Below are 15,073 nucleotides of genomic sequence, written 5' to 3' on the forward strand. Positions count from 1 at the left end.
CAGTGCTCCTCACCCTGATGCCGCTGCCCAGGAGTCCCACGGTACCAGTCATGTCACTCCATTATTTGGAGGCCTCAGTTTCCTCATCTGTAAAACAGGAGTTGTGACACATGCCTGGCTCCACTGCATGGCTGCTATGAGGAAGAGCTTAAAAAAAAGTCAGCCAGAGTGCTTAAAAACAGTAGGAGTACCCAGTTACCACTGAGTCAGCTCCGGCTCAGGGTGAACCTATGCGAGTCGCAGTAGAGCTGTGCCCCACAGGGTTTTCAATGACTGATTTTTCAGGAGTAGATATACAGGCATTTCTCTTGAGGTGCCTCTAGGTGGACTTGAACCTCCAACCTTTCGGTTAGCAGCCAAGCGCTTAACTGCACCACCCAGGGACGCCTAAACCAGTACAGTGCCAGGTAAACAGAAGGCAGCAGAGCTGTTCTTGGCCTTGGATTGCTGTTTGTCTTACCTACATCACCTACACTGAACTGAAAGCCCATAAGTGTAACTCCTGGTCCCAGAGCAGCAAAGGAACGCCATGGATCTTGTGGGCACAGCTCACCAGGACACCAATTCCACAGGGAGAAAAGCTGCGTGCTCAGTGTGGTCCGCTGCACCACACAACTGCCAGGTCTGCCTGCTCAGGTGATCTACCTGGTCCTCTGCACCACACAACTGCCAGGTCTACGTGCTCAGGTGATCTACTTGGTCCGCTGTACCACACAACTGCCAGGTCTATGTGCTCAGGTGATCTACCTGGTCCTCTGTACCACACAACTGCCAGGTCTACGTGCTCAGGTGATCTACCTGGTCTGCTGTACCACACAACTGCCAGGTCTACATGCTCAGGTGATCTACCTGGTCCTCTGTACCACACAACTGCCAGGTCTACATGCTCAGGTGATCTACCTGGTCCACTATGCCACACAACTGCCAGGTCTAGACTAGAACAAATAACCTCTTTTAAGTAAAAACCTCACTCTGAAGAACAAAAAACATTTTCAAAGTCTGTACATTTTTTACATCAGATTTAGGCCAAAACACAACCTAGAAATGCATCTAAACTACATGCAACCAAATAACCCGCCATGGAAAATGGCCGACGATAAATCCAGATGGTCTGCAGACTTCTGAAACCAGCCACTAGGACTGGATTCTCCCAATGCTTCCTACCTCACACTCTCATTCTGTGAATCTGGGCACCTACACAGAGCAGCCAGAGGCAAAAGAAATGAAAGGCTGTACGTGCCAGATGAGGAAGCCTGGGTCCAGAGAACTCTCATCAGGAGGGAGGAAATGAGCCACTGGAAGAGCAACGGCACAGGCAATGGCTCGGCCATTGTGTCACCCTGTCCCCATGGTGGCATGTCCAGAGAGAAACCCAGAACAGCTTACTTCATTATGCTCCAGGCAGTAGACCATCAGTTCCGAGAGGATGACCACGCCCGTCCTGCCCACGCCAGCGCTGCAGTGGACAACGATGGGGGGGAGCCTGTTCTTGGCACCTTCCAACATGCTGTTGGTATGGCGACGGACCGACTGGATCTCTTCCAAGTAGGCTGCAAGACACGATGCAAATCTCGTCACCAAAGTCCTCCACGGCTTTGCATAAAAGTGAGGGGGAAAAAAACTGATGCTGAGTCTTTTTTTTTTTTTTTAAGCGACAATAATTTACAGTTCTTACAAGACACTAATTATTTGGCTGGTGCCCACTGTCTAATTCTGGATCCAGTAAAGGACCAGCTGGGAGGCAGTCAGTTCATGGGAGAATTTGTTCTTTAAATTAAATAGTTCTTTTTTAAAAATTAAATTCTGTTTTCCCCTCTGCAAATCCCAAAGTCCCCCAAGCAGATGATTCTAGACATTACTTACAGCAATTTCTACTATTAACAGGCTGGGATCAGAGCAGCACCAAGTCCCCTTGAAACGCCCGCCTGTCAGAGCTAATTTCTGGAGGGAAGAGCACATCCATCTGCCCTTTCCTCTCTGCCCTGAATCAGTGAATGTCACCTGAGGCTGGACTATATGTCCAGGCTTTAAAGGAGACTCTGGAGGGCTTGCTTTCCTGCATGGACTCCCCGTGGCTCCAGCAGGGCTGTACAGTGAGCAGCTCAGAATAAGCCCCCATCTAAAGACAAGAGTGTGGGTGCAGGGCGTCATGCCATGCCCCCACCCCCCAACATCTGCCTGGCTCAGCTGGGCTGCGTGGGGGTCTGCTTACTACTCCAACTGGGCACAAAAGAAAGATTACAGCGATAGAAGCATTAATGACTAGCATATCATGACCATGAAAAAAGGGAAGCGTATGTCCGTGTAACCCACAGACTGTCTGCACACCGGAGAAAGTCAATTATTCGTTTAGATTTTGTAGTAGCTCAGGTAGCTCAGGTGAGGAACCAGCTTGAAGCATCCTGATATTTGCAAGCCTCATCTCAGGACAAAAGCTTAAAAGCTGCACGGAAATGCTCACATTGTTGAAGAGAAAAGAGTGTTTAGAGCCATTCTTTTATTTTAAAACCATTTGTTTACATCAATTAATAAGAACCCATATCTTCCATTATACTGTTATCTAATTAAAAGTAATCAGAAGTAATTTACCAAAATAAACTAACAATAACACAAAATGAGATCCAGCACGACAAATCAAGAGGGAAGATAAATGATCTGAGATGAACAGAGAGCCTATTGGGCACCAACAGGAGTGAAATGCTTCTGTGCACAGAATTCTTTTCACGATTTTTCTCAGGGGGGAAAAGGTATCAGGGAGGAAGTATTCTTTGTTAGACAAAGTGGCAATGTTCACACTGCACTAAATCTAAGAAAAATAAAAAAGCCACTGGGTCACACAGTGGATGCCACTTCGAGATGGGGCTTCCTCAAAGGCCGATAAAGTGGATTCCCACGGACGCTTCCTCTGCCAAGAGTGTTAATAAAGTTTCTTAAGTGGCAGTTTAATGAGACTTCTGGAGGGTGGAAAACAATTTAACCTCGGTATTCTGCACTCTGCTAATACACACACGAGCAAAAATCTCTTTACATTTTTAAAAGCTTAGCCTGGGGACCAGAGTCTCAGGGGACATCTAGGTCAATTGACATAATTTATAAAGAAAACGTTCTACATCCCACTTTAGTGAGTAGTGCCTGGGGTCTTAAAAGCTTGCGAGCAGCCATCTAAGACATATCTGTTGGTCCCATCCCACTTGGAGCAAAGGAGAATGAAGAAAATCAAAGACACAAAAAAATACTAGCCCAGAGGACTAAAGGACCAAATGAACCAGAGACTCCATCAGACTGAGGCCAGAAGAACTAGATGGTACTCGGCTACCACCAATGAAAGCCCTAACGGGGAACATGACAGAGAGTCCTGGACAGAGCAGGAGAAAAATTAAGACAGAACTCAAATTCACATAAAAAGACCACATTTAATGGTGTGACTGAGACTGGAGGAACCCCCAAAACTATGATCCCCAGATGCACCGTTAACCCAGAACTGAAACTATTCCTGAAGCCCATTCCTCAGACAAAGATTAGGCAGGACTATAAAACAAACAAACAAAAAATACACGAGGAATGTGCTTCTTAATTCAATCAGGTATAAGAGACCAAATGGGCAGTTCCTGTCCAAAAGCAGGATGAGAAGGCATGAAGGGACAGGAATGGGTCGAACAGACACAGGGAAGCCAGGATGGAAAGGGGAAAAAAAGAAAAAGAAGAAGAAGAAGAAAAAAAAAGTTATCTGACATTTGAAAGGAGATGACTGTTAATAAATTCAAGAGCTAATCTGATACTCTGACAGCGTGAGCCATGGAAAATCCAGGATTATTAAAGAAAATTTTTTTTTTGCTGTAAACAATATGATTCAGTTGAAAGCCAGCACAAAAGAGAGCTATGGGCTGTATACAAATACACACATACACACGTAATGTAGCAAGACTTAAAGAGAATGTTTCTTAATCAAATAAATATATTATCGTTTCTTTTCTTAAAAAAATTTTTTTTTTTTTTTTAGCTTAGAAGAAACAGACAGCCAACATCTCTGAGGTCCTACACAGCACACTTCTACTGAGCTTTTGGAAGACATAAATTAACAAATTCACATTCTTTAAAAATATTCTCCATATTTTTCATCACTAGGAGCTCTAAAACCTGGCATAAACAGAAATATAAAACATTACTAACAATGCACAAACACCAGAAGAGAAACTAGGTAACTGGGAGCTCCTAAAATCAAACACTTATGCTCATCAAAAGACTTCATCAAAAGAGTAAAAAGACAACCTTTTTTTTTGGGAAAAAATTTTTGACTAAGACATACCTGATCAGGGTCTAATCTCTAAAATCTGCAAGGACTGTAAAACCTCAACAACAAAAAGACAAATAACTCAACTAAAAAATAGGCAAAGGGTATGAACAGACATTTCACCAAAAAAAAAAAAGACATTTAGGCAGCTAACAGATACATGAAGAAATGCTCACAATCATCAGCCATTAGAGAAATGCAAATCAAAACTATAATGAGATACCATCTCACCTAAACAAAAAAAAAAGGCTGGCATTAATCCAAAGAACACAAAATAATAAATGCCAGAGAGGCTGTGGAGAGACTGGAACACTCATACGCTGCTGGTAGGAAATAAAATGGTACAGCCACTTTGGAAACCAATTTGGCACTTCCTTAAAAAGCTAGAAAAAAAGTACCATTCGACCCAGCAATCCCATTCCTTGGAATATGTCCTAGAGAAATAAGAGTCCTCACACGAACAGATATGTGCACACCCATGTTCACTGTAACACTGTTTACAATAGCTAAAAGATGGAAACAACCTAGGTGCCCATCAATGGACAAATGGATAAACAAATTATGGTATATTCACTCAATGGAATGCTGAACCAAAAAAACCCAGTGCCGTTGAGTCGATTCCGACTCATAGCTACCCTACAGGACAGAGTAGAACTGCCCCCATAGAGTTTCCAAGGAGAGCCTGGCAGATTCGAACTGCCGACCCTTTGGTTTGCAGCTGTAGCACTTAACCACTACACCACCAGGGTTTCCAATGGAATACTATGAACAATAAAGAACGACGATGAATCCGAGAAACATCTCGTAACATGGAGGAATCTGGAAGGCACTATGCTGAGTGAAATTAATCTGTCGCAAAAGGACAAATATTGTATGAGACCACTATTATAAGAACTCAAGAAAAGGTTTAAACACAGAAGAACACACTCTTTGATGGTTACGAGGGTGGTGGGGGAGGGGGGAGAGGAGTATTCACTAACTAGCTAGTAGACAAGAATTATCTTAGGTAAAGGGAAGGACAGCACACAATACAGGGGAAGTCGGCACAACTGGACTAAACCAAAAGCTGAGAAGTTTCTTGAATACAAACAAACACTTTGAGGGACAGAGTAACAGGGATGGGGGTCTTGGGACACCTAGATCAATTGGTATAGCAAAGTTCATTACGAAAATGTTCTGCATCCCACTTCGGTGAGTGGCGTCTGGGGTCTTAAAAGCTAGTGAGTGGTGATCTAAGATGCATCAATTGGTCCAAACCCACCTGGAATGAAGGAGAACGAAGAACACCAAAGACACAAGGAAAATATTAGCCCAAGAGACAGAAAGAGCCATAGAAACCAGAGACTCCATTGGCCTGAGACCAGAAGAACTAGATGGTGCTCAGCTATCACCAATGACCACCCGGATAGGGAACACAACAGAGAGTCCCTGACGGAGCAGGAGAAAAGTGGAGTGCAGAACTCAAATTCTAGTAAAAGGACCAGACTTATTGGTCTGACTGAGACTGGAGTGACCCTGGAAGATATGGCCCCCAGACTCTCTGTTAGCCCCAAACTAAAACCATTTCCAAAGCTAACTCCTCAAAGATTAGGTTGGAGTATAAGACATAAAATGATACTCATGAAGAGTGTGTTTCTTAGCTCAAGGAGATACATGAGACTAGATGGGCACCTCCTGTCCAGAGGTGAGATGAGACCACACAAAGGGACAGGAGCTGGCTGAATGGACACGGGAAATCTGGGGTGGAAAGGAGGAGTGTGCTGTCGTATCACAGGGAAAGCAACTAGGGTCACATAACATTTTTGCATGAGAAACTAACCTGAACTGTAAACTTTCACTTAAAGCACAATAAATAAAAAAACATTCGCCATATTTTTCAGTAATTTAGAATCAACTAGTTGGCAACGAGTTCTAATGGCTTTTAGCCAGATGATCTGCTCCTGAAAACCAGTCACTGAAAATCCTATGACCACAACAGTCTGACCTGCAACCAATCACAGGGAGGGGGAAGCACCGGGCAGAGTTTCGTTCCGCTCTGCACGGGCCGCCATGTGTCGGCCCGGGCCGCCATGTGTCGGCCAACTGGACAGCAGCTTGCAGCAACAAATGAGTTCAGGTTACAAAGATTTGACGACACTTTTGAGCACCTTATAAGCTTCACATCTTTTACCAGAGCTGTTAGCCAATCATCAAACCAATTTACTTTTATTGGTCCCATTTTCTGCCTCGTGGAGAAAATTTTAATAATTAGTGAAAAATTAGCAGAAAGGAAGGAAAAGGGCACTGTTACAAGGAAAGAAAGTTCTGCAAAAGCCGCTGTCTTCCTCATTAGCATTTTGAGCTACAGATCACTGGCTGTTTGATCTCAGGCAAATCACTGAACCCCATTAGACCTGGCCCTAAATTCCCTGACCCCGATCATCACTGCCACACTCTACACCTAGCCTCCTAACTAGACGTAACGGGGAATGAGACGCTTCTAGCCATGCATCTGAATTTTTCTGCTGGAACTCATAAAATGGTACTTTCAGGTCCCTGAAAACCTATTCTGTCTCTCCTCCTTCCTCTCCCTCCTCTCTCCCACCCCATTCTAAGTGAATGTAAAGATAAAATCAAGTTTTTGACACTACTCAACACCTCCATCTGGACAGTGGACCTACGCACATCATCTGGTCTCTCGCCAGCTGGAGAGTCAACGGCACAGCAGAACTAAATCTGTAAAGAAGTCCAAGGCTGCCTCCTCCTCCTCCTCTTTGTTTTTTTATCTTGATTTTTTTTTAATTAGTATTGTTATAAAAATACAGACAACATTACACTTGCCAATTCAACATTTTCCACATGTATGATTCACCAACACCACTTACGTCAATCACGTGGTACAACCATCACCAATACCCGTTGCCCTGGGCCTTCTTCTTAGCTGCATTAAGTAAGGAAGGTGGTTTCTCCACAAGTGTAGAACATTTAGGTAAGTTTGTAGGAGGAGCAATCCCTGGGTGATGCTGTTAACCCAAAGGTTGGAGGTTTGGGTCCACCCAGAGGTACCTCAGAAGAAAGCCCTCGCGATCTACTTCCAAAGTATCAGCCACTGAAAACTGTGGAGTACAGTTCTACCCTGACACACGTGGGGCTGCCACGGCTGGAAGGGACTCAACGGCAGCTGGTTGTTGTTGGAAGTAAGGGGGACAGCCGCAGGATGGCAGAATCAGATCTCGCCCTGGACTATCGGTGCCGGCCTTCTTTCCTTAGACTGCATTGTTGTTGTTGGCCGTCGAGTCAATTTCCATCTCACAGCAACTCCATGTGACAGAGCAGAACTGCTCCATAGGGTTTTCCAGACTATAATCTTTATGGGATGGAGCCCCGGTGGTGCAGTGGTTAAGTGTTCAACTGCTAACCGAAGGTTGGTGGTCTGAACCCACCAGCGTCTCTGTAGGACAAAAGACCTGGCGATCTGCTCCCATAAAGACTATAGTTTAGGAAACCCTATGGGGCAGTTCTACTCTATCTTATAGGGCCAACATGAGTTGAAATTGACTCAATGGCACATAACAACCATCTTTGCGGGAGTAGACAGGTCTTTCTCCCGCTGAGTGGCTGGGTGGGTTTGAACTGCCAATATTTCAGTTAGCAGCTAAGCACTTAACCATTAAGTCACCAGCATATGAACACCTTCAGAACAAAGACTGTGAACCCCATTTCTTCTCCATGTTCCCAGGACCCAATCCAGTGCCTGGCACACAGTGGGGACACACCAAACATTTGGCCTTTCGAATACACACACTACATATGATCTGGGTAAACTACTTTCTAAAATAACCATAGCCTAAAAAATATACAGAAATTAATGAATTAGTCTTCTGAGCACATTCCAGTTTCAAAACCTAGAAGCTGATTTCAACAATTCTTAGCAGCTTAATCACAGGTATGAGAAAGAACTGACTGAAATTTACAGTTGTAGGAAAAGAGAGGGCTTGTGAAGTGCAAGCCTCCGTGGGAAATCTAAAATAAGTTACTTATTAATGAGTAATCAAAGTCTAAATCGAGGTAGAACCAATTAGTTTAACACAGTTTTAGCTTCTTTACATAAAAGGCAAACAAAATATAAAATTAAACTACATTATGCATTATTCTTCTCTGTTCTACACAGTAATGAAGGGACATAGACATCAATGTTATAACACCTTTGTCACCTAAGAGAAACCATCCTCTCTTTCCATTTCATCCCCAACCAAGACACCACTGATACAAGTCCACAACGAGAAGACAAAACTTACACAAGAATCCTTGGACGTCCTCTGGGCAGCCGTGATCCGGCCAGTCGGTATATTGTAAATGCCACACTGTCCTTTCCTGCCCAGACAAAAGGTGCTTGACCTTCAAGCCTGTGGTTGCATAGCAACCAGAATCTGTTCGGAATTTCGTGATGACCTTGAACTTGCCATAGGTGGCTGAGCTGTGCTTGGAGCCCAGCTTGGGCCAGTATCGGTGGCTCTTGGTACGTCCGCCCTCCTAAATCACATATGAAAGCAAAATTGGAAATAAGTCAGGGGTGGTTATTAAAATTTGACGACAAAGGAAAACGTTTCTAACTCAGTAGCACTGTGCAGTGTCTATCACAACAGCAGATCCTATAAATTTTAGCTAAGACTAAAAAGATGATTAACAATGACAACTCCATCAACGGAAAATCTAGAAGAGTCACAACTGAACTATGGTTGAACATTAAAGAGAAGAGCAGGCGCCATGTCCAGTTGGGAACAAGCTTGGTGCACTCATGGACCAGGAAGGTCATCAGGTCACCAGTGAGGGGGAAGGGCAGGAGGGGACCAGAAAGGCCTCACCGTCCATGGTGAGGAGTTCAAATTCTACTCCACGTACAATGGGAAGCCATTCACAGGTTTTAAGCACGGGAGTGACAGATTCTAGTATCTGTTCTAGGCCACGCTTCTCATTTTTCTAAAGGAAAGCTGAGCAAGCCCAGAAGTTTCAGAAATAGTCAGTGGTACAGCCAGTACAGGGATCCCGATTCCAGAGGTTTGGCCCAGGGTTCCTTCTATGGTACCGCAGAGACTGACACGGTGTCCGTCATCTAGTGTCAATTTCACAGTTTTTTTCAGCCTGACCCTTTGTTTCAGTTCAATCTACACGCGAAATGGACATCTGGGTCCCCCCCTTTCATTCTCTCTAAATTGTTATCTTTTCAGAGCATATGTCTTCTCAGCCATTCACAAAATGGGGTCCATTTTTAAGTCCTGCACAGTTTTGAAATCCCTGGATTGGCACAGGAGGGTAGAGGGGATGTGGCTGAGAAGGAGACCCGAGGGAGGGAGTAAGGGGACACAGACGGGGAAAGCTGAGCGCCAGTGGTGGAGTAACCAGTAGGCAAGGCGCACAGGCCTTACAGTAAGCGAGGCACGCACGGCTTACTTGTGCTGACTTAACTCATCTGCAATGCACAATTCACATGGGTTTCACCACATCTTAATTGTGAAACCAGGTGAAATCGTGCACTACAGATTAGTAAGTAAGCACAAGTAAGCCCGTGCTTACCTTGCTTCCTGGGCTATCTGTCCCTGCTGAGCACACAGAGCTGGGGTGGTGAGAGCAAGCTCTGGGGCACTTGCTGTTGAGAGGAGTGCTTAACCGTTGCAGCACCAGGGTTCCTTCTCTACTCTTATTTCACTTTCTCCATGGCACCTAACACTCTCTGAACTCACTTCATTTGTTCGCTTCTTACTGTCTCTTCTCCTGGCATGTAAGCTCCATGGGGGTGAGGACTCTGCCTCTCGGTTCATACGCTCTGTTTGCCCCATGCAGTGATGTCATCCTTTAAGGCTGTAAGTCTACTCTAGAGATCTCACAGAGCTATGGGAAGGTCGGCCCGGAGAAGCACAACCGGCTTTAAAGAGCTCAATGCGTCTTTCACCACTATTGTTTGAGGAGCTGTTCTGGAAAGCAATTGCTCAGAACAGCCAATGAAGAGAAGAGGACTTTTTTCAATTCTCTGTTCCCCACCCCCTTAGAACAGTCAGGAAAGGGATACTATAGTACCACAGGCACCACAGATATTGGTGAAACACACGGAGCTGCTTTCTTAAATGACTTCAAAACTTAATGTGGAGTTTCACTGAGGAACAAAAGGAGGTGATTAAAAGAAGTGGAGAATGTGACAAGGGAAGAAACACAAAACTTCTCCCTCCAGCAGCAGAAAGCTCAGAGCCAACTCTGGACTGACTGGTGGTGCATGCAGGTTTTTAGAGACCACACAGAGGTCTCCAGTTACAACAGGAAAGCTGCGTTTGGCTTGGCAAAGGAAGAAAAACGGTTTTCTTTCCCTCCCTAAAGAGTAGAGACCTCTACAGGAACAAGGGCTTCTGGTCTCTTTTCACCTGATAAGCACGATGGCAAGCCCAGGCCTGGGAATGTTACATCCACGTCCCCAGAGCAGCCTGAGGCTCTCCAACGCCAATGGAAAGACCGCCGCTTTGTTTGGCATACAAGAGTCAGCTGGTTGGAGTTTTTTTAAAAAAAAAAAAAAAGTTTTATTTTAGTTCCTGGCAATCCAAGCAAAAGAGTTAAAAGGTGGATGGAAACGGGTCATGCAAACAATAAATTACCTCTGGGGAAACAAAACAAATCTACATGGAAAGAGAAAATAGACGTCTATCTGACAGAAAAGTATCTGCAGAGAAACAGCACTGCAGGAGGAGGACAGGCCAGGAAAGTGACTGACACGTAGCTCATCCTCCGGCCGCTCCTTCCCCTGGGAAAAGGCTGGCTGGGGACCATCCCCTTACCTCCTCTGTGGTGACCATGGCAATCACATTCGCTCCCTGCTCCCACACCATCTGCCAGAAGTCGTGGCACGTGTGTGGCAGGGGCCCCTGGGTGGCGACATAGTGCCATTCTGCCCCACCGACCACCACCTGGAAAATAAAGAAGGCATCAGTAAACGAAGCCCACCCAGGACAGAGTTAACTGCTGGGCATATGTGCCTTTCTAGCCACTATAAAATCTTGGATATTACTGGGGGCGGGGGGGCAAAATTTAGGTCAGTGCAATTATCAGAAACCCTAAGACCATGAGTGGCTACTAATACATTCTCAAATGAAAGCACTTCTGCTACTTGAGCCTATTAAAATATTTACCTGACCTTTGTCTTTGGTCTGTGACACAAAGCAAGAATGTGCAAGCCAGTGCACAGTAAAAACATGTGTATACACATTTATGTGTCTGTGTGTGTATGCATGTATATATATTAAAAAAAAAAATAAAACCTGTTACCGTTGAGTCGATTCTGACTCATAACAACCCTATAGGACAGAGTTGAACAGCCCCATAGAGTTTCCAAGGAACACCTCGTAGATTCGAACTGCCGACCTTTTGGTTAGTAGCCTGAGCTCTTAACCACTACATCACCAGGGATTCCTTGTGTATATATATACATGCACATTAACAACATACCAAAAAACCAAACCCACTGCCGTCGAGTCGATTCAGATTCATAGTGACCCTAGAGGACAGAGCAGAACTGCCCCATAGAATTTCCAAGGAGTGCCTGGTGGATTCAAACTGCCGACCTTTGGGTTAGCAGCCATAGCACTTAATGACTATGCCATCAGGGTTGCCAACATAACAACATATATACATAATAAATGTATATATATGTTATTGTGCGTGTGTGTATATACATACACACAAACGTAATTTACATACATACACATACAAACATACATACGCATTTATGTGTATACACAGACATACACACAACATATACATATTTGTGTGTGTCTATATATGCATACACACATACATAACATGTGCACACAAACACATGCATAGACATATTACATTACATCATGTATGTGTATACACACAACATACGTACATTTTTGTGTGTATATATACAAACACACATACATGAGGATGCGTACAGTATAATATGAATGTATATGTTTATAAGCTGACAATTAGCCCTAGTGGTGCAACAGTTGAATGCTCGGCTGCTAACAGAGAGGTCACTGTTTTACACCCACCAGCCACTCCGTGGGAGAAGGATGCGGCAATCTGCTTCTAGAAAGATTTACAGCCTTAGAAACCCTACGGGGCAGTTCTGCTCTGTCCTCCAGGGTCGCTGTGAGTCGCACTCAGCTCACTGGCACCGGGTCTGGTTTTGGCTTATAAGCTAACGGGGTTTACTTGTTATAGAGAGTTATGTTATGGAGAGTTATGGCTGCTGTGTGTAATGCACTCTGATACTTCCTATTCTAGTCTATTTAAAAAACTGGTTATGAACACTCAATTGGCACAGTATCCCACTAACGTGTTGTGACCCACAGTTTGAGACACACTTCTGTATGGAATCCTTTTAAACAATTACAAAGTCTGACGTGGAGCAACGTGCCTTTTGGAGACACATCTTTCTACCGCTGGCTACCAGGACAGGTGCGTGAGCCTCACTGTACGCGCCCCTCTGCAGCACTATGCGTGGCAGAGGCGTTATGAACCCCTGAAGTCAGGAGCACGTAGTGTTTTAAGGGTAAGCTCGCCTCGCGCACTGCCACATCATCCAGCCTCACCTCCTTTCTGAACTGGAGTCCAGACGTGGTTCTGGGTGATAAAAGAATCGCCCCAAGCAGCTCAGGTGATCTTGGGGGGCTGGCTCTGCAGTTACGAGGCTCAGCCACAGAGACTCATAAAGAAGATGTCGGGCCCACGGTGCTGCTCATGTGACCGGGGCAAAATGGTGGTTTTGGGGGGCTCTTTCTGTGTCCCATTCAGTTCCTGTGCCTTGACGCTGCAGCCAGGGCCCCTCTACACATCACTCCACACAGATCTCCAGCTTTCTAGGAGGGGTGACCTGGTCATTGTTTGAAACCTTGTTTCCTCCTTCATTTTATGAAACTGTATACTAACTTGATTCAAACAAACACAATGTCACTTATTGTCTCATTAAACAAGACACGTTAAGCCAAAGCTGGCAAGCAAATCCATTTTCCAAGTACTGGTGGGAGATAACATTCATGTGTTTGCTGCCTGGGCATCTGGTTTATCTGTGGAACTGTGATTTTAAACGTTAGCCTCTCTGGCACCCAACATATAGGAACCGTAACTGCTTCCAGGGAACGCTGCTGCCTGGGGCCTTTTAGCTTACTCCCCGTACTGACAGGAGGGTGTTAACAACTGCACCACAAACACAGCCGCCAGTCAGCTGAGGTTGATTTCACAGATGTGATTCTACCTCTGGAGGAAATTAATCTCTGTTCTCCGTTAACGGCCACTTGGAACCCAGGGAGAAAACCTTGGCAAGAAACGCGACTTTATTCCAAAAGCACAAAAAGTTCTTGCGAGCTCTGTGGGTCTATTAAACGCACCCCTGTCTAAGCCGGATCCACAAGATGAACCGTGGGCCTCAGAGAACACTGAGAAAGCGGATGCTGCTCTGTTGACGACACCCAGTGGGCACCGTTTACGCACAGTGACAGCTTTTTCCTGGGAGCAGATGGAAAATGGTGGAGGAGATTTGGGCAGAAGACAACGACGGTACAATAAATATTGTAAAGTAAGACTGTCAAAACAGACACTATCAAAAAGCAGCTGCGATCGGCGTCTTTGTTGGGGGACTGTATCTTGCTCATCGTTTCATAACCTAAGCTGAGCCCATGAGGACTCACCACCACTAGTTTACTTAAGAGTTTCCTGGGGTTCATTCTCTTAGTTCTTGTTCTCAAAAATAAGAGTGACAGAGGAAGAAGGAGAGCCAGGAACAGGAGGAGGATATGGAAGACATGGCTCATTGCCTCCCCGAACAACTGCCTCCTTTGTCATGAGACCAGAAGAGCCGGGTGGTGCCTGGCTACCATTACTGAACATTTTGACCAAAGATTCCATAGAAGCACCCTGCTCAAAAGGGGGAAAGTGCAGAATAGAATTTCAAATTCTCATTGGCTCCAGACTTCTCGGAGCCATGACGGTTGGATGAATCCCTGAAACTACTGCCCTGATATAATCTTTAAGTCTCAAATCAAAAAATATCCCCTGAGGTCTTCTTAAAACCATAGTTTAGCTTAACTAAAAAAAATGTCTGCCTTGAGCATTATGTTCTTCTAAGAACTATCTATATGGGATCAAATTGACAACATCGACTCGAAAGGTTAGACAGGAAGCTGAGGGGGCAGTGAGTTTACATCAATGGGGGAGGAAAAGCTCAGAAAAAGACGGTCACAAAGTTTGCACAATTTGAAAATTGTAATCAATGCCACGGAATCATACATGTAGAAACTGTTGAGTTGGCGTACGTTTTGCTGTGTGTACTCTCACCAACAACAAAATAAATAAAATTGTTTAAAAGGAATGAAAATAACCAATATAATCTATGTCAGTTTTTTTTTATGTTTCTTATGATTTTGTACTCTGATACTTACAAGAAAATGTGGTTATCCCTGCTTCGTGTACAAAAACACTACACCCAACCACAGTATCTTTTTCATATGCTCTACTGAAATTAGCTATAACTAATACAGACACCAGATACTTCACCATATTTTAGCAGCTTAAATGTATTGACCGAGAATTCTGCTACAGATGAGAAGTCCAACAAAAAAGGACAACGATGCTAGACAAGGCCAGAAACAGGTTTTTAAGGCTAGTAATCACAGTGGTCTACTAATGTGAACTTTATGTTGCTTTAAAACAGCCTGTAATAATTGTTTTAATATTAGTATATGAGTACTTTCCTTACTTCAGCGTTCTGAGCAAACAGTGACACCCTAAGCCAGC

The 15,073-nt window shown here is 44.5% G+C and overlaps 1 protein-coding gene across 1 annotated transcript in view; it reads right to left on the reverse strand.

Annotated features, from left to right (window-relative positions):
• PTPN14 (protein tyrosine phosphatase non-receptor type 14) overlaps positions 1-15,073 on the reverse strand; it is a 219,015-nt gene that overhangs the window by 10,631 nt on the left and 193,311 nt on the right. The window contains exons 16-18 of the mRNA XM_049868566.1: positions 11,092-11,220; positions 8,569-8,803; positions 1,387-1,550 (exon numbers count right to left, since the gene is read on the reverse strand). Coding sequence (XP_049724523.1) covers positions 1,387-1,550; positions 8,569-8,803; positions 11,092-11,220 — 528 coding nt within the window. The remainder of the gene's footprint in view (positions 1-1,386; positions 1,551-8,568; positions 8,804-11,091; positions 11,221-15,073) is intronic.

This window comes from Elephas maximus, chromosome 24 (assembly GCF_024166365.1).
Source record: "Elephas maximus indicus isolate mEleMax1 chromosome 24, mEleMax1 primary haplotype, whole genome shotgun sequence".
NCBI lineage: Eukaryota > Metazoa > Chordata > Mammalia > Proboscidea > Elephantidae > Elephas > Elephas maximus.